The 21,595-nt window shown below is 31.7% G+C and overlaps 2 protein-coding genes across 5 annotated transcripts in view; both read left to right on the forward strand.

Annotated features, from left to right (window-relative positions):
* Positions 1–21,595, forward strand: part of LOC126881440 (zinc finger protein 664-like) — a 53,885-nt gene that overhangs the window by 3,642 nt on the left and 28,648 nt on the right. The gene's annotated exons all lie outside the window — the stretch shown is intronic.
* LOC126881439 (uncharacterized) lies at positions 10,585–18,378 on the forward strand. Its single transcript, XM_050645723.1, has 4 exons — positions 10,585–14,626; positions 14,693–14,911; positions 15,537–16,090; positions 16,147–18,378. The coding sequence occupies exons 1-4, from the start codon at positions 14,334–14,336 to the stop codon at positions 16,485–16,487; spliced, it is 1,407 nt and encodes a 468-aa protein (XP_050501680.1). The 5' UTR covers positions 10,585–14,333; the 3' UTR covers positions 16,488–18,378.

Raw genomic sequence — 21,595 nt, forward strand, 5'->3', positions numbered from 1 at the left:
TGTAGGTTGTAGGAATATAGTATAATAATAATATAATAATAGTTTATTTGAAATAGGATAACCTAATATAAACATGCTAAAGTACATATAGTCAAAACAATACAAGTATTGATATAGTCCATAACATAATTTAAAAAGTAAATGTTGTTCTGAAGCTATTTTCTTGTGGCATTTTTATAATCAAGTATATTCAAATGGGAAATAAGCCACAATTTTACCTAAAAATGATTTTATTAACGTTTCGACGCCCAAGTCGGGTGTCGTCAAAATACAAAATAATACTAAATAAACAAAAATGTTGTTGCTTAGTAAAAAATTCTTCTATAATTTATTTAATCTGACTCATTTATATCGGCAATTCAGATACATATTATACATTTTAAAGTAGACGACTTTAAAATTTAACAGTGAACAAGAAAGAACAAAGAATTGTATTTATAAAATACCTTGTGAATGCGAACAATTTTATATAGGTGAAACGTCAAGACCATTAGACATTAGAGTAAATGAACATCAGTCTTATATAAAAAATAGAGAATTTGATAGATCTCAAATATGTCAACACGCATGGGATAATGAACATAGAGTTCAGTGGAGAGATTCAAGTATAGTCCTAAAAGAAGCAGATAGTAAAAAGAGAAGAATCAAAGAAGCGGCTCTAATTATGCTAAATGAAACCAATTGTGTCGCAAATTCCTCGGTAGAATGCAGTAGGATGTGGTTACCCATATTAAAGGAGGAAGTCAATAGAAAGAAAATACCACAATTAGTAAATCAGTAACATATCGAGTTAGTACATATTTAGTATTTTAGTATTATTTAAAATTTAAAATATCAAGTCAGAATTTGGTATTAGTTTTGAGAGTAAACTAAATGTAAACCCAAATACTTACGATGTCGGGATAGTATCACGAGGTTTTTCCTGGTTTTCCCTCGTGATTTACTATGGAATCTCTAACGCGAGAATTTCAGTGCCACCGTTGCATTTGGTTGTCTTTTTAAAGACAGATCACATGCTATGATTTTTTGTGGCGGATATTCTTGAGTTGGGATTGATTTCATGTAATCGAATGAACTATCTTTTAGTAAGTCGTCCCAGGAACGCAACTCATCAATATTGGCAATATCATTTTAAAGTCGTCTACTTTAAAATGTATAATACGTATCTGAATTGCCGATATAAATGAGTCAGATTAAATAAATTATAGAAGAATTTTTTACTAAGCAACAACATTTTTGTTTATTTAGTATTATTTTGTATTTTGACAACGACACCCGACTTGGGCGTCGAAACGTTAATAAAATCATTTTTAGGTAAAATTGTGGCTTATTTCCCATTTGAATATACTTGATTAAAAAGTAAAAAACTAAAACTAATTTAAAATGTCAATACCTAAAGCCACAAACATTTGATAATTTAAAATTTAAAAAGTAAAAAACTGAAACTAATTAAAATGTCAATATCGAAAGCCACAAACATTTGAATAAAATACCAATGCGATTAATGTAAGCACAATAAGTATACATACAAGGCAACACAAATACATTCAACACATCTTATTCTCTATAATATATTTTTTTAAACTGTACTTGAATGTATTAATGTTTCTACAAGTTCTTAAATCGAGAGGTAGTTCATTATATTCTCTAAACCCTTTGCAAATTAAAGAATTCATCATAAAGCTATTTTTAAACTCAACAATATGTAGATTATTTGTACCCCTTGTATTATAATCATGTACATCTCTCTGAAAAGAAACATATTTTTGAAAGTAAGATGGAGCCAACGAGTTCAATATTTTATACACAAAAACCATGGTTAGGTAATGCAAACGTTGACGAACTGACAACCATTCAAGTGATTTTAACATAATCAATATTGGCGTTATTCTACTAGTTCTTAATATGATGCGCATCCCTCTATTTTGAAGTTTTTGTAACTGACTAATTTTATTAAGACTGAATAAATATACAATCGATGCACAGTAATCAAAGTGTGGCTGTATTATTGTATTATATACAGTTACTTTAGTCTCAGTCGACAGATTTTGAGCTATTCTGGTGAAAAAGTACAATTTTTTTGAAATTTTTTTACTTATATACTCAAAATGTCCATCAAATGACAGCACGTTATCAAGCTGAAAACCTAAATATTTTGCCGTTTTTTACAATTTTGATCTCTTCATTGTTAATGTGTAAATTAATCAGATTTAAATTTATTAAACTATACTTATATTTAGTAGTAAAAATAACAGCTTTGGTTTTATCAATATTTAGTTTTAATTTATTCATGTTGAGGTATTTATTAACTCGATCAAGTGTTCTGTTCATCTTCTCTACAGCATTCTCTAACTTAACATCACTACATGCTATCAAAGTATCATCAGCAAAAAGATTGATAAATTCACAATCCAAAAACAAATCTATATCATTTATATACAGTATGAAGAGGAGTGGTCCAAGGACACTACCTTGAGGTACCCCTACCAAAATGTCTTTCTCAGTCGATACTGTATTATTAAAACATACTTTTTGCCTGCGATTGCTTAGATAATCTTCAAACCAACTTAAAACCGTACCGGAAACTCCATATTGTTCAATTTTAGCTAATAAAATGATTATATCAATGGTTTCAAAAGCTCTTTTCAGATCCAAAAAAAAACTCCAATAGTATATTTACCATCTTTTATATCATTCTTTAGCTTGCAGATTGTTAGTTGTAATGCAGTTTCACAAGAATGGTTCTTTCTAAACCCAGATTGATTTTCTATTAAAATTGAATTCCTTTTTACATGTTCCATTAATTGCTCATAAACAACTAGCTCCAGGAGTTTCTCAATTGTCGGTAATGTATTAATAGGTCTAAATTCCTCAGCTTTATTTGTATTACTGATCTTTTGGATAGGAATAATTGTACTAGTTTTAAGCTGATTTGGCACCTTACCAGCATCCAGTGACGTATTAATTAAGTTTAGTATGATGTGACCAATTGTCTCATAAATTTCCTTTAACGTTCTACCATTTAAAATTTCATAGTTAGAATATTTATTATCCAACACATTCATAAATGAACCTAACTCTTTCAAAGTTAATTGTACAAAATTGTCAAATGGCAAATAAAGATTACAATTTACATTTATCCAATCATTAAAAAAATCTGCATGACTTACAATACTAGAAATACTCTCAACAAAATATTCATTAAAACCCATAGATATGTCCATACTGTCTCTTTTAACGGCTATTTCACCAGTGATGTTACATCGAAATTGAACACATTTAGGTGTATCTTTTGTATTTGTATTGACCAATTTTTTTAGTGTCTTCCACATTTTTTTAGGATTTGATCTATAATTATCTATTTGATTATAATAGTATGCAGATTTTTTGGACTTTAAAGTACTAACTACATCATTTCTATGTTTTTTGAAATTATTCCACATAACTTGTTTTTGTGTTTCATGACCACATGATTTGAAATTCTTATATGCATCATCACGAATTTTAATTTTTTTATAAACCTCATTATCAAACCATGGTAATTTAGGATTATGTTTACAAGTCTGAATAGGTGCATTATTATCAATTTCAATTTTACAATTTTCATGTATTTGTTGGTAGATAACATCCACATCAGTAGAATCCAAATTCTAGTTATATGAAATTAACAGAGGCGGCTGGTCAGAGGAGGCAAGGGAGGCTTAGCCTCCCCATAAATCTTTTACACATGCTACACTGTTTTGCGTTTACTTTGCTATTTTGCTTCGCGTTAGAGATATCGGAAAAAGTTATTTGAACAAGTTGTTCCAAATAATATTCTAACCTTACATACCAAATTTTAGCACAAAATTCGCACTTTTAGTTTTTTCATTATTTTGTAGTCAGGATTCCAAAATTTGAGCGGAGGCTGCTGGCCGGAATATCTCACTTGCTAATGCTCCGCGCAGCACAGCAGCGTTTACGAAGACCCGGTCTCCTTAGAGCCGTTGATCGGCCAGCAGCCTCCTCTGAAATTTTTGGATCCTGACTACAAATAATGAAAAAACTAAAAGTGCGAATTTTGTGATGAAATTTGGTATGTGGGGTTAGAATAACATTTGGAACACCTTGTTCAAATAACTTTTTCCTATATCTGTATTGCAAAGCAAAATATCGGTAATTTACCGTGTTTTTGGATTCGCAGTAGGCCGTTTTTAGAATTAAAAAAAAATCAGTTGAGTATCTTAAAATGTGGAACTTCAACCTGTATGGACTTCAAAAGTTCAAATCTGTATTTATTCTGATATGTATATCTACTTATAAAGATATAATTGTTAACAAATAAACGACACAAACTTTGGTAATAGACTTTTACAATTTGACTAACTATTTTTAAAATGATATGATATAATGAAATTATGAATTATGTTGATATTATAAAATGTAAATAAAAATGGTCAAAAAAATAGGGCCTTAGATTAGATTTTTTGGCGGATTTTTTTTGCTAGTGCAAATTTGTCTAGATATTTGATATTTTACAGTTAGGTATAGCCTCCCCTATGGTAAAAATCACGAGCCGCCACTGGAAATTAAGTTATTTTTTATTTTCAAATAATATAGTTATAGTTTATATATGTACTTAGGTTCATACTATGTACATAGTGTAGATTGTTTTGTTGATTTGTCATTGTCATTAAATGATATAGTCGGTTCGCAAAACTCAAGACACAACTGGCTGGTGATTTTAGTAGGTAATTTTTTTGTTTTTGGCCAATTTTCCAAAATTGGTAAAATTGATTAAACTGGTAATTATGATTATGATTATTTTGGTGCCAAAATTGGTACCAAAAAAAAGTTGATTAATAGCAAGCTGAAAATTTGTTAATAGCTTAACGGTGTCTAGTCGCACAAACTTTGATGAAGGGGAACACTGGAACTGGGGAAGTTTTAATTGTGGAACAGTTGGAACGTCAGATTACGAAAACGTCCCATGTATTTTGTCAGACAGAACATCCAATTGATTTGTTACCCTTTCATTAAACTCTCATGCAAAAATCAGACTGCTATAGTCCTTTTCATGACCATTTTTCAGTGCGTAACAGTTTTTCGATTTCTCTTTAACGCATTAAATTGTATGTGACAGAAAAAAACGCACGTCTCTGATTACAGACATTTATAACATTTATTCTAGTTATTCTAGTTGTCGATAGATGGCGCCATAATCAAAAAAGATTTATTTTTTTTATTTATTTATTTATTTTCAACCGGCTACTGCCCAATAAGATTACAAGTTTATAAGTCCAATATACATAATACATGTGTCAATAATAATTAAAATACAATAAAATAGTAATAATAAAACAATACTACAATAAAATATAAATATCACAAACTTAATCACATAAATCAGATTTATTTATCACAATAATGACTATCTATCCAACAACTACTCAAACCAACATACGTCTGAGGCCAGAGATGAATTCAGACTTTGGTGCAAAGAAATCTAGATCAGGGTGAATATTTGCCCATCTTAGTGCTCGAGATAAAAAGTTGTTATATGCATAGTTGGTTCTATGGATAGGAACATAGAATGTTTGATTTAATCGAGTTCTACGGAGAGGTACATGGAGACCAACCTGCTCAAGTAGCTGAGGACACAAAACTGTTGAATTAATTATGCCATAGAGCATCCCTGCATCCTTAATTACTCGTCGGTCACGGAATGAGAGAATACCCAATCGGGTTTCAATTTGATAATAATTTAACTGATTTAACTCAAAAGGTATACCCAGTTTATATGCTATGTACCTTAAGAACTTGTGTTGGACTGTCTCGATTTTTGTTATGTAAATATTGTAAGATGGAGACCAAACACAAGAACAATACTCTAGATGAGGTCTAACTAAAGAACAATATAGTAATTTAATTGCTTCAATATTCTGGAAGTCTCTAGTGCATCTTTTTATAAAACCAAGCATTTGTAAAGATTTGGAAATTTTTGACGTATAATGTGATTCAAATAAAAGTTTACAGTCTAAATCAATTCCCAAATCACGAATTTCAGTAACCCAGTCAACAGGAATATTCTGTATATTATAATTATATTGTATTGGGTCTCTCGATCGTCCAAAAGAAATAGCATGACACTTAGATTCATTCAGGGCCATGGCATTCAACATACACCACTCACTCAACCGATCAAGATCATGTTGAAGATTAATACAATCTTCTGTATTATTGATAATTGTATAGAACTTTAGATCATCTGCAAAAAGCAGAGGTGAACTGTGTCGGAAGCAGTGGTGTATATCATTGATGAATATGTTAAATAACAGGGGCCCCAAATGTGAACCCTGAGGTACTCCTGAATGAACCTTAATCTCACTGGAAACAAAATCCCTGATACGCACCATCTGAACTCGGTCAATCAAGTATGTTCTCAGCCACTCAAGAAGTGGACCATTAACACCCATTTGTTTAAGTTTAAATATTAAAATTTTATGGTTGACCCGATCAAAGGCCTTGGAGAAATCGGTGTATAGTGCATGTACCCTACAACCCCTCTCCAATGCCTTCCTCAGGAACTCCACAAATACTAGTGTGTTACATTCGGTTGATCTGCTATTCCGAAATCCAAATTGTTGGTCTACTAGTTGTTTTTCAAGTGAAGCTTTAAGATAGTCACATACAAAACATTCAATTATCTTTGGTATTACACTAATTATACTAATGGGCCTGTAATTATTCACCAATGAATTATCTCCCGCTTTATAAATGGGTGTTAAAAAACTATTTTTCCAACATTCTGGAAATTCACCCTTATTTAAGGATAGATTAAAGATGTGATCGATGAAATTTGTTGCAAGTGGATAGACCACATGCTACAACAGAGACTCGTATATACGTCCATTCTAGGGGAGAGCATTATCGCCCAGGTCCGACGAGGGTGTCCGCAGGGAGGTGTTCTGTCCCCGCTAATATGGAACCTTGTCATGGACGATTTGCTTGAGTCCCTGGAATTGAACGGCCATGAAACCCTGGGCTATGCAGACGACTTGGTAGTCCTTGTTCAGGGAAAATTCCAAAACATAGTAAGGGAACGCATGCAGCAGGCCCTTAATATTGCCACCAAATGGACTGAGGAAGAAGGGCTGAGAGTCAGTCCTTCCAAAACAGTCACAATTGCGTTCACCAGAAGAAGGAAGCTGGAGGACTTAAGGCCTCTGATCCTTAATGGTGAACAATTGGAGCTGTCTAAAGAGGTAAAGTATCTAGGGGTTATACTGGACCCAGAACTTACCTGGAACCGACAGCTTGAAAGAGTAATTAAAAGAGCGGAGGCGACACACAGTGTTCAAAATTGGCCACAACGTGATCGAAACTAAATTTGTTTAAACTGTAAAAGTGATCCGGCTGAAAACTTGGAATATTTGAGGTATTATACCGTATAACGAGTATATTATAACAGGGGTCGTTTTTTTTTTAGTTTTCATCCTTTCATTAGAGGGTGAATTACTTAAAAAATATCGTTATACAGGGTGTTTCATTAAGAATGTCCAATTTGATTTGTAGATGCTAGACCTCAAAATATTAGGATTTAACCCAAATCACTTAAATAAAATGTGGCTCGTTACAGAGTTACAGGGTGTTTTATTTAAAAATTTAAAAAATATTTTTGCTCATTGGTTTAAAACTATTTGACGTATCCTTTTCATACTTGGCAAAAAGTGTGGGTACTGTACACCCTATAAAATTATGTTAAACAATCGTTTCTGCCTATTACCAGAGGCGTACGACAGGGGACAGTGAATGGTTGAGCCTTCCCAAATTCTACGCTACTGGCGGAAATGCCATTTTAGCACAATTTTTCGATTCTACAATACTATCTATGTAAATAACATACACTTCATTCGCAACGATAAAGTCATCAGTTTTCGAGATATTTGAAGTTAAACATGTAACGGCACAGATATTTAATTAATGTATTGTGCCGCTTAATTTTAAACTTCAAGTATCTCTATTACCAATGATTTTATCGTTAAAACTGAAGAGTATATTATTCATTATTAATGATAAAATCAAGTTTTCTCGAGATATTTTAATATCTGTGCCGTTACTTGTTTAAGTACAAATATCTCGAAAACGAATAGTTTTATCGTTAGGTGTGAGGAGTATGTTATTTACATGGCGAGTATTGGAGAACGAAAAATTGCGCTAAAATGGAAATTCCGCCAGTGGAGTAGGAATTGGAAAGAGTCAACCCCTCACTGTCCCCTATCTCGTACGCCTCTGGGACTAACTAGAAACGGATATTTAACATAATTTAATAGGGTGTATAGTACCTACACTGTCTGTCAAGTATGAGAAGGATACATAGAATAGTTTTAAAATACTGAGCATAGTTTTTAAATTTTTAAATAACACACTTTGTAACTATGTAAGGAGCCATATTTTATTTAAGTGATTTTGTTTAAATCTTAATATTTCGAGGTCTAGAATCTACAACTCAGACATTGGACATTCTTAATGAAACACTCTGTATATATATTTTTAACAGTGTTAAGAGTGGTAAGAAATACTCAATACTTTTAGAAAAAAAACACAGTATTATTGGTACACCCGGTATACAATGACATCTTACCCATCTAGCAACAATATTATTACGGAGATATTGTTAAAGAATAAGGCTATAACATATTAAATAACAAATCGGACAAGAGGTTTAGGAAATTCGAGACATCAAAAATGTCCCATTTTACAGGTGGTGCATTAATTTTACTGCTTAGTGTATTAATATACACGGATTATGCGACAGATTATGACGGAAGCTCGAAACAAATGAGAAGCGTTGAAAAACCCTATAACCCTATTTATTAAAAACTAATGTACAATATATTATCTATTATAGACTAAGAGCCGCTATAGGTGAAATTTCTTAATCATTTTAGGCACGATGGGACCCTATAACTTAAATAGTAGAACCTAAAAGAAAAGGTTTGAACACTGTGCCGTCACTTTTCAGTGGCACATGCGTCGACAGTGGCGCATCAAACTTTCCACTTATGGACGGGATAAATAAATTAAAAGTTACCCTCCCTTACTAACAGAATTCAATTTTTTTTTATTTTTTTAAGTTCTATGTGATTAACACATAAGATTCAGCGTAATTTTAACCCACCACCCCCTTTCCCCTGCCCCCACCATCAAAAACTTTATTTTTCGATTTTATTTTTTTTGGTGGGATGCAATCAATTTTAAAATTTCAAAAAATTCACACGCATAGTTAAGGCTTTTATAAAACACGTCTATTTTTTATAGACCTGTAGGTTGAGTGTACATAACCTCAAAAAATTTAAACAAATATTTTTTTGGAAAAAAGTATATAACTTTTTTTTGGGGATAGCTGCAGATCTAATTTTTTCTTAATCTTATGTATTTTATCAAACACTATATTTTTATTTTTTTTTAGATTTTTATGTAACGCCGGTCACCTTCAGAAATCCAAAAAACTGTTTTTTAAGGGGGTTTTGAACGCGTTTCTCCCATTTTTAAATATTCTAAAGAACTCAGTTACTTTAAGTTACATATAACCTATATAATCGAAATTGATTTGATATATTATGAAGTCTATAAACTAGGGAAAACCCCCCAAAACCCCCTTAAAAAACAGTTTTTTGGATTTTTGTAGGTGACCGGCGTTATAGAAAAATCTAAAAAAAATTAAAAATATAGTGTTTGATAAAATACATAAGATTAAGAAAAAAATAGACCTGCAGCTATTCCTCAAAAAAAGTTATACGCTTTTTTGAATTTTTTTTTTATTTTTTTGAGGTTATGTACACTCTACCTACGGGTCTATAAAAAATAGACATGTTTTATAAAAGCCTCAGCTATGCGTGTGAATTTTTTGAAATTTTAAAATTGATTGCATCTCAGCAAAAAAAAATAAAAACGAAAAATGAAGTTTTTGCTGGTGGGGGCAGGGGGAAGGGGGTGGTGGGTTAAAATTACGCTGAATCTTATGTGTTAATCACATAGAACTTAAAAAAATAAAAAAATTGAATTCTGTTAGTAAGGGAGGGTAACTTTTAATTTATTTATCCCGTCCATAAGTGGAAAGTTTGATGCGCCACTGTCGACGCATGTGCCACTGAAAAGTGACGGCACAGTGTTCAAACCTTTTCTTTTAGGTTCTACTATTTAAGTTATAGGGTCCCATCGTGCCTAAAATGATTAAGAAATTTCACCTATAGCGGCTCTTAGTCTATTAAGCAAAAACACTACTTCATCAAAACTAAAATCTCTTTTCGCAATAGGACAAAACCTCGCAATTTTTACAGAATGGATCGATTTGCTTGAAAATTTGAGAATAAGTAGTGGATAGTCCAAGGATCAAAATCTATATGATGCTGAAAGGCGCTTTTACCATGGGGGTGGTTGTCACCCCATCTCGGGGTGGAAATTTTTTATTATATTTTGACCGCAAAAGTTAGTAAAAACATTCATTCTAAGCAAAAAACGTTCTATACATTTTTTTGATAAAATTAATTGTTTTCGATTTATTCGCTATCGAAAGTCTTAGTTTTATATCGAAAAAATCAATGTTGTTAATAAGTTTTCGGCTAATAACTCCAAAAGTTTTCGTTTTATCAAAACAACTTTACTTAACAAAAATGTACCTTTTGAAACAATAAACAAAACCGTTTCTTTTAGTTTTTTTTTAAGACCAATAGTAATCGAGCTATAGATTATTAAATGTTAGCTCTTCTTCGTCAAATGATAAATATGTATTTTCAAAGTCAAAGGACGGGAAAACTATGCATTTTTCGAGGATAACTTGTTCAAACTAATTTAAAGCATTTTAAAATATCTATCTCCAGAAATAAAACAAAGTCTTTAGCCCAAAAATTAAGTGACGTATATTGAAAAGAATGTTAGTCCCTACTTTTTTCAGCGAAAAAGTGATCCGAAGCAACCTCCTAGTCACCACCGTAATTAAAATTAGTAATTAACCTTATTTGCTCTTCTTTATTTTTATATTATTAATAGGTTCTAGAAGTTTGGCCGGCTTATAATGTTTAGTTAAAAAAAATGGAGTTAGAAGCAAATAACGAGTTTTTGTAGTTGGGAAAAAATGGCATTTTCTTCATAATAGAAAGATTAGCATCAGAGATACGCAAAAATGTTTAAATCATAGATATATAATACTCTAGATTACGCCTTACGATCTTAAAATGGGTGACGGTTGCGACAGAGATAAATGAGCCTATTTGGTCGGTAGTCTCTTTCTAATTCAAGGGGAGTATCGACGACGTCACTATCCTACTCTGTCGTCGAGTATTTTAGATGGTTTGACAGTTCGAGCGGATGGCGACGAGAACTGGTCGTTTGTCTTCGGACGTGGATAATCCTGGTTCGAATCCCATACCAATCTTTACTTTTTTTATTTTTTATTTAATCAATATTGCGTTTATTAGATATTATTACATCTCTAAAGTAAATCTATGCAAAGAAATATATAACAAATAAGAAAAACTGTGTAGGTACCTATAGATTTTTAAAAATATAAAAGCCAATATTATTTTTTTAATAAGTTAATTGTAGAATAGTATAAAGTAATTGTTAAAAATATTCGTAAAAAATTACCAATAATTAATATCAACATAATGTACCATCGATTTATTAATTGGATCGGTCATTTCAAAAACAACACGAGTCACATATTCCTAATTTTACAGAAGAGCAAAGAAAACTAACTATTAGTCGAAAGATGGATGACATCAAAATTCAGAGTTATATTGTAGTTTTGTTCCTAATATTTTTACTAGACTGGTGTCGTTTTTGCAACAAGAATCTACAGGTCGAGCAAGTCTCGTAAATTTCACGATTGCGAGCCACGCTTCACGCAACCGTGTTTGCGTACTTGTGTTTCGAGTTGCGTGGTCGTGCGGAGTTATATCAAATACTATAGGCGAATAAAGTTTAGACTGTTGCGCCAATGCGACAAATATTGGAACTACTTCATGGGCAATCAAATCATAACCTCACAAATATAGCTTTTGTTTTTATACGTATTTTCTGCGGTTTGTGATTTTTCAACTGTTTTTCTTGGATTTTTTTGCGTTTTTGAGCTCATTTCATGATGAAACTTAAAATCGCCGAATACAGGGCCGCGCCGTCCATAAGGGCGAAGAGGGGCGGTGCCCCCCGGCGCCGAACAAAAAAGGCGCGGGCAGGTGCCAAAAAAAAAAAATTGACAATACCGAAATTACCAAAAATATTAGTAATATTTTATTATCTTATAAAATTGAAAATTTACCAATCATCAGTAGATATAAAAATAGCAGTTATTATTACTTTGATCCCCTAAAACGATATTTCTCTCATTAAACTGAACTATTACTTCATTCACTCACGGTAAAATATTGCAATACCTCTGATTTTACAGAACAGCTTGGATTAACATGAGATTTGGCATACACATAGCTAATATGTCAAAGAAGAAAATGCTATTGTGTCGACGTGTGCTTTTGCCCTAGGGGAGTACCACCCCTTCACGGGGGTGAAAAATATACTTTCAAAATAAGTCCGGAAGTAGATAAACTGACGAATTGTAAGCAACTATAAAGTTAAGTTGTTCTATAAAGTTTTTATATTACTTAAGTCAATATCTACTTTTCTAGTTATTTGCGAGTGAATATATTCATTTTTCGACAAAAAAAAACACGTTTTTAGACGGTTTTTCGCAAATAACTCAAAAAGTAAGTATTTTATCGAAAATATATTCTTAAGAAAAATTTCGAAACAAAGACATTTCCTCCAAAAATAAGCACTTTGAAATGGTAAAACTTGCAGATCATATAATTATACATAAGTGAAGTAAATTGTAAAGTTGTAACGATTAATTTCATTTGGGGTGCTAATTAAGCGGATATTTTACGATATTTTTTACGAGAAAATAAGGGACCAACTTTATTTTCAGCGTTACTGGCTTACTTTTGCTGCTAGAAACTAAAAAAAAATCAAAAATAAAGCTTTTTCTAAATACTTTAAATAAGTCATAACGAGTTTTGCTCGAAAAGTGCTTCATTTTTTGGTTATTTCACGTTGAAATGTTCGATTTGGAATTTGACGAATAAGAACCCACTTTTCTCGAGCTACAACTCTTCCTCTACTAGATCTACCGACTAAAAACCGACTTCATGCGTACACAAGTTTTATTAAATTTCTTTATAAGCTATATTTTTGCTAAGAACATTTTTTTCAATAAAATACACACTTTTTGTGTTATTTGCGAAAAAACGTCTAAAACCGTGGTTTTTATGTTAAAAAATGAACATTCACTCGCAAATAACTTGAAATAATTACACTTCTATTATAAAACAGAACTTTTTATAATAAAACGTTTTTATTATTTATAGGACCCAAATTAAAATATAAACTATTTTGTTGTTTCAATTTCTATGTCATAAAAGAATTTTGTAATCGACTTTTTTAGAGGAATATTTTCTTTAGCGGATTTAAACTCATATAAATCAAAGAAAATATTTAAAATAGTAGGTACATATAATATTGATATATAATAATTAACTTATAATAAAATATGAATTTTAAGTATATTAACTTTCAATTATTTGGCGTATGCCAAATTTCATGTCAATCCAAGCGGTTCTTTAAAATATGGAGCAAAAACCGTGAGCATAATGGACTATAATAATAATTACATATTTATTTGTTCTCTGATAATGGTAATCGTTGTTTTTTGTAAATATTTATAGTATTCATAATAACTTATCAGTATACCTATTATATACTTTCCTGCTGCTGAAAATCTAAGAGCAGAAAATAAGGGTTACCCTGAGGTATCACAAGGAGACAGAATACCAAATAATATTAGGCAAACAACAAAAATCAAAGACATAGTAGAACATGTAGCAAAAAAGTAATGGAGATGTGCAGGTCATGTGGCAAGAACACCGAACAACAGCTAGACTAGAAGATTATTGGAATAGCGATCGCGGGCGGACAATCGGATAAACGAAGCAGAGATCGACCACCAACGCGCTGGAGTGACGATGTAAAGAGAACGGCCGGGAACTGGATAGCTGGTAGCTCAAGATAGGGAGACATGGAGAAACTTAGAGGAGGCCTATGTTCAGCAGTGGACGATAACGGTTAGATTATGATGTTGATGATAATACTTTCCTAACACATAAAAAATAGTTTGTAGGTATACTGTATAACGATTCTTTAAGCTACAAAAAACTACTTACAAATGGAGGAGGAAAGGGGCGCCTAAAATATCTTGCCCCGGGGCGCTTGAAAGCCTTGGCGCGGCCCTGGCCGAATATATGGCCTATTTGCAATGTTCTGCGCACTCTAAATGTGTAGTTGAAGGTGAGAATGTTTTAGATGCGGGGCATTTAATATTAGCTGGGAAAACTGTCCAGCATTTGAACAAAATATTTATTTATGGTCTATGTATCCAATCCAGTGCTATTAACCAAAATCCCCATGAGATCAAGGGTGAATTAATGACCATTAAGGGCAATGTTTTAAAGATAAATGCAATGCATTGTTCCTGTAAAGCTGGCAATAGTGGACGATGCAAACACATTTCAGCATTTTTAGTTAAATGTGTAAGGTAGGTCAAATGTGTAAATCAAATATGTAAAGTAAAAGTGTTTTAATTTGCTTTCCATGATTTTAGAGAAGATATTGAAAGTCTGGAGGAAATTTCCCAAACAGATATTAAATGTGTTTGGTCAAATGAAAAGAAAAACACAAAAGCTAAATACAAACCTGTTTCAGTTGAGGAAATGCCATGTTATGAACAGAAGTGCACAAGAGAGAGAACATCTGTGGATAATGCAGATGTATTAAACATTTATCGTAAGCAGCTTCCAAATTCTTCATTTGCACAACATAGGTAAGTCTCTTACATAGTTTATGAGGAAAATTTATTGTTTCAGTTTGTATAAGCTAACAGTAAAATATACAAATGATTACAATATCGACGGGTTCGTGCGAAAACCCGATAACTAAAAATAACATTGTTTCGAGATAATCGTGATTAAAGATTTTAGGAAGTTTGAAGAAGATTTCAAATCGTCATTAAACTTTCTATGACGATTTGAAATCTTCTTCAACCTTCCTAAAATCTTTAATCGCGATTATATCGAAACAATGTTATTTTTAGTTATTGGGTTTTTGCACGAACCCCTCGATATATGAACTAAAACACAAGACTGTAAATCTGTAAAGAAGTTTTAAAATTATAACAATGACATTTTAAGAGTTAGTAATAAAGTTTGTAAATACAAATTACAAACTGTATTACTCATCCTTAAAATGTATAAACTCACCATTATCACAATTTTAAAACTTTTACTTCCACTTCTCAAAAACAAAAAATGTGGCACTGACAACGTTATTCAGTAGACCCATTTAAATATATTGACCATATAGTCATTAATCATTGTTTTTATCAAATTTTGGTACTTATAATGCTGCATATTTACAATTTTACTATAATTATTAATATTTGGTTACAGGCAAGGGAGAAGAGATTACTCTACTACTGAAACCTATGCTGTGGAGGAGAATCCGATTGTACATAGTATAAACAGTGAATTTTCAGAAATTCTAAATAATGCCTGCCAATCCCCTGCAATGATGGAACTATTTTCTGCCAAAGTTGGGTCCCAGAAGAAATGCTGTGACACATTTTTATCCACATTTATAAACCAAAATGTTAGTGAAATATCAATAAATATGTCTCAAAGATCTGAACAGTGGAACGACTTCAGAAAATATAGAATTACTGGTAGTCGTGTTTATGAAATATTCACATACTCCAAAAACGATTGGGATACCAAAGCGATAAAATATTTTTTTCCCAAGAAATTTAGTAATAAATTTGTACGGTATGGAATAGAAACTGAAGGTTGTGCCAGAGAGGCTTTTATTGAGCTTACTGGGGCCAACATTATTGACTGTGGCATGGTTGTCTCTCATTCAAATGAATGGTTGGGTTATTCACCTGACGGAATAATTTTTGAAAATGGAAAACCTGCTGTTCTGTTAGAAATCAAATGCTTATATGAAGGTTAGTTACTTATTTACTATTAATATTAATTATTTACTAACCCAAGTTCTTTTTAGGAAAAACTGCAAGCATTTTAGATGTCCTTAAAAATATAAAATATATTTATAAGGAAGGCACCGAATATAAGTTAAAGACAAAACACGAATATTATGGTCAAATTCAGTGTGGCATGGCTTTACTCAACTTAAATAAAACAGCCTTTGTCATATTTTGCAGCTACGACAGATCATTATGTGTTATTAATGTTGAATTTGATTATAAGTATACTGTGAACATGCTCAGGGTTGTAAAAGAGAAATATTTTAATAAAATGATTCATGTACTGTGTGAGAAGCAAAAAAATACAGAAGAAGAATCTGTCAAAAACTCAGAGAAAGAAAATATTGTCAACAATTAAGTTACTCAGTTCACTAGTCAATAAAAATACCCCTCTCTCTCTCTCCTATGGCGCTACAGCCCAAGTTGGGCCGGCCGTGGCCTCCCCCCACATCTGCCTCAAAGTCCTGACTGCTCTCATCCAGTTTGTTGTCCACACTCAATATCTCTTTAGCATCGTTTCTCACTTCGTCTATTTACCTCTTCCTACTGTCCATTGTCCCACCATGGCTCCGCTAAGCTTTCTACTTACAGTAGGAAAAATGAAAGAATACCCATGAACGAACATATAAAACACGCTGTATTTTCCTGTCACTGTGTCACACAAAAGATTGGCCAGTGCAAGTATATGTAATAATTATTATTACATGTACTTTGTGACACAGTGACAGGAAAATACAGCGTGTTTTATATGTTCGTTCATGGGTATTTTTTCATTTTTCTGACTGTACCTGGTCTTATAAAGTGACATGCCAAGAAAAGTCTTTGTATTTTTACATATGTAATTTGTTATAGAGGATTCTTTATAATGTTAGTACAACTCATGGTTGAACCTTATTCTCCATATACCATTGTCACAAATAGGTCCCTATATTGTCCTTAATATCTTTCTCTTAAAAGAATTAACGTTTTTTCTATCATGATCCATGTTTCCATACCATATGTTGCTATTGGCTGTATGATGGCTTTGAATAAAAATACCATAGTTAGTAAAATATTTATTTTTAATATAGTTATACAAAAATAATAATTCTTTATAATTATTGACTATTTTAGATAGCCTTAATATCTTTCACTTAAAAGAATTAATGTATTTTCTTTCATGATCCATGTTTCCATACCATATGTTGCTATTGACTGTATGATGGCTTTGAATACAAATACCATAGTTAGTAAAATATTTATTATACAAAAATAATAATTCTTTATAATTATTGACTATTTTAGATAGCCTTAATATCTTTCACTTAAAAGAATTAACATATTTTCTTTTATGGTCCATGTTTCCATACCATGTGTTGCTATTGACTGTATGATGGCTTTGAATAAAAATACCATAGTTAGTAAAATATTTATTTTTAATACAGTTATACAAAAATAATAATTCTTTATAATTATTGACTATTTTAGATAGCCATTATTACCCCTCTTCATAAGGGTGGTGAAAAATCCCTTATATACAAGTAACTGAAGTATTTTTATCTATATTTGGGTGTCATATGCAGCAACATAAACTATTAGTTCATAAGGTTGTATTATGCAACTTTCAATAATTTAAATTTAGCAATAGATTGGTTTTGGTTTATTACATTATCTTTTATTTTGTATATAATATTGACGATTTATGTAATTTCAGTAAATTGTATTTGCTATTGTTTTTTCTCTAACTCTTTGTAAGCTTTGTCCATAAAATTATAAAATTTTCAGTGTCAAAGGATATAGTTGTTCCATTTTATCTTTGCCCAAACGTCATGATTCATTTTCAAACAATTTAAATCAAAACATTAAGGCCCGGTCTTTTCACCTCCAAATAAAAGTTATTCGGAGGTTTATTTGACAGATTTACATGTAATCTGCCGGATAAACTTCCTAATAAATAGTTGTTCGGAGGTGGAAAGACCGGGGGTAAGTGAAACATATTATGTTTATGTGAAATATCATAGATACATACTGTCAATGTAATAATTAGAAAATGGCTATTATCGTTGGACGTATTTTATAAAATTATATTGTACATTTTTATATTTAACTAATTTAATCCATTTAACACAACTAATGTGCTAGTGTCACTATCACTGAAAATAATAAACGTCAAAAGTCATAGAAAAAAAAAGAGTGTGTACTTTGTATGCACCTAAGAAATTATACTTCTATTATTATCATTTCAACGAAATAAATATATTTTAAACAGATTAATTGTATTTTATTTAAATATCAAACTAATATTAATACCAAAAATTACTGGAGTTTTCTTGGACATCAAGAAGGCTTTTGACTCTGTTTGGCATAGAGGATTGTTATATAAGCTTCACAAAATGAAATGCTCCCCTTCTCTAATATGGATTATTGATGAATTTCTTAGAAGATGCAGGTGTATAGTTAAGATCAATGAAACATATTCCCATTCATTTTCAGTGCAACAAGGAGTTCCACAAGGTTCAACACTCTCCCCTCTATTGCAGTGACATATGCGACAATAGACTAACCAACACTAATTTGCTACAATTTGCTGATGACACTGCAGTGATATCATATAGAAAAAAATTAATAAAGACAATGGACTTATTGCAGAGGCAGGTGGATGACACAATATCTAGGATGAATAAATGGAGATTAACAATAAATCCTTCTAAAACAAAACTAATAATATTTAACCATAGAATCCAAGATCACTCACCAACTATAAACATATGCGACAATATTATTAAACCCTCCCAAACTGTTAAGTATTTGGGAATAGAAATAGAGCAAAACACTTCAGAAGTTTAACATACAAGAATGCGAGGGAATTACGATTGAAACAGCAGCCAATATTTATAAAATGATTTGCAGGCCCATGCTGGAGTATGGTTCTACAATTTTCTATAATTCTAAAAGTCCTGCCAAAAATAATATAAAAGTGGCTGAAACAACTAGCCTTCGACAAATTACTAGAATGCGTCATCCTGATAATCCACTTCATAATCCATCCAACAGAATGCTGTACGAGAAAACTGGAATTGAACCTATTAATGAGAGACTCGATAAGCTGTTTAAATATCTCTTTATTAATGACAATAACAAAAATTTGATTGAGCCCCACATTGTGAAGATACCAGAGGACAGTGCCCGTAGATATCCAGGAAGAACTCTTTGAAGAAATCTGCTACACATCAAGACAATAAACAACTCTATTCAAATCATCATCTGTATTGTAACTAATTGTCAGTGATATTGTGATTACTGCCACATACAAATTTTTTTTTTTAATTATTGTATTGTATTAATATTATAATAATGTATATTAATTGTGTAAATTGGCTGAAAGACTTCAGTCGATGGCCTTTTGGTACATTGTATCAATAAAGTATGTCTCTCTACCAAAAATAAAAAAATAACGTTAATATGTCATTTTTTATGAACTGTAGTCTCTCCACAATTACTTTTCCCTTGATGAATCGTAGAAAATCTAAAAACATCAGGTTTTCTACACAAATTTTCTTTTTATCATATTTTAATACTAATTATCGTATTCCCAACAAAGACACAAAAATTATAATAAATATATTTACTAAAAACACCAATATATTTTTTCACACTTTGCATCGATACATACATAACTTAAAAGACTTCGCAACTAACAAAAGATTTAGCAACTAACTTCATACTGTCAGTATATGCGTACTTCATACTGTTGCTTTTATAAAAATTCACTCTCAACATTTTCCCAATCGTGCCTAAAGAAGTTTAACTTCAACAAGGTATCAAAGACATGCTGTATTGTTTACCCTTGTTTAGCGTATTGTGGTTTCTATGGACAAGCGGCTTAATTTTGCGATACTAGTTTCTGCGAGTAAAAAATGAGACCTAGTATAAAAAGTAATTCATGAATAATTTCATGGATGCCAAAGATAGAAACTATATTTCTAAATGTAAGACATTTTTTTATAACCAGCAGGTAAAATAAAAAATATAAAAATTGATAAAATTATTTTAAAAACCTTGAATCTGATAAAATAGGTGATGACAAATTTGTTATTCCACATATGATTATAAAAATATCATATGCTTGTGGTATTAAATTGCAGGGAAACTTCCCACTTAATATATTAAAAATTTTTAATCTCTGATTAGACCTCTCAATATGGACTCTTGCTGAAGCTATTTTGGCATTGATAATTGCTTCTTCACTGCTCAGTTGTGCTTTATTTTTTAAGAAAGGCGGTTGAATTAATTTAATATTGTGTAAATCACAAATATTGTCTATCCGAAAGCCTTTATCCACCATTATTGCATCTCTATGAGGCTCTAATAAATTAATAACCTTACTATTTTCAAAAATTACTTTATCAGATGCCCTTCCACCATAAGGTTTACTGACAAAAGTTATCAATCCTGCAGGAGAGACCCCTGTCATAAACTTTAGAGTCATATGCGATTTGTACTGTGAATAAAAGCGTATCCTACAGCATAAACATTTTGGTGTCTGAATGTATATTTCAGTGCAGTCTAGTACTACTCTAACATTTTGGAAATTGGAAAAGCAGATTGGCATATTTTGAAGTATTTCCTCTTTCGGGGGAAAATATATAAGTGGCTTTAAAATGTCCGATAAAATTGGAATCGTGTCACAAATGTATGTTTTACACAGCACTGGGGAAATACTAAATAAAAAAGCTAATGTAACATAGGGGAGACTAGTCTTCAGCTTCACTAGAACTAACATTATTCTTTGTCTACAATTAAGCCTATGCACTTTTTTGTCTTTGTGGTATTTTTCAAACACATTTACTATACAATTGAATATTTGAAAATTGTTTATACCTGCAAAGTGTTTTAATTCACCGTCAGTCTTTATAAGTTCACAGACAGTCTCAACTTTTGGTGTGTTCACTTGTATTTCTGCATCACGGGTGGAAGAAGGAGACACTTTATCAGAGGTATGGGTATGGCCTCCATTCATTAAGAGTAACAAACCCTTGGCAGCTGCTGAAATATCTGAATTATTAATCTCATCTTCACCAACATCTTCACATTCACCAGAACATGAAGGTTTTGGAGCTTCTTCTTGCTGGTGCTTTTTCTTGGCTCGTTCTTCTCTTCCTGATGTTCCAGGTGTATGTTCAGATGCCAATGGAAGATTCTGAGTGGGAACGGCATTTAACTTCAAAACACGCCTTTTTATTTGATCTGAAATAAAAAAACAAGTGCTTAATATGAAATCAAAATACAAAAAAACTTAACCTACAAATTGAATTATGTATTACATACCTGCGCGAAAATAGTCTTCGGCGGTAAAGTGTAGAGAACAGACTCTCATGTGAGGGGAAACCTTTTTTCCAATTCTTAAATTTTTAATCCAAATTTGGCGCCGATCCACTAATTCTTTGTTTCCCAGCTTAGTTTCCACAATCACCCTAGATTTTCCCA

This window comes from Diabrotica virgifera, chromosome 3 (assembly GCF_917563875.1).
Source record: "Diabrotica virgifera virgifera chromosome 3, PGI_DIABVI_V3a".
Taxonomy (NCBI): domain Eukaryota; kingdom Metazoa; phylum Arthropoda; class Insecta; order Coleoptera; family Chrysomelidae; genus Diabrotica; species Diabrotica virgifera.

Coding starts and splice junctions, on each gene's coding strand:
- LOC126881439 (XM_050645723.1), top strand. CDS start 14,334: ATGGCCTATTTGCAATGTTCTGCGCACTCTAAATGTGTAGTTGAAGGT. Junction 14,912..15,536: donor TCTTCATTTGCACAACATAG/GTAAGTCTCTTA, acceptor ATTTGGTTACAG/GCAAGGGAGAAGAGATTACT. Junction 16,091..16,146: donor AATCAAATGCTTATATGAAG/GTTAGTTACTTA, acceptor AGTTCTTTTTAG/GAAAAACTGCAAGCATTTTA.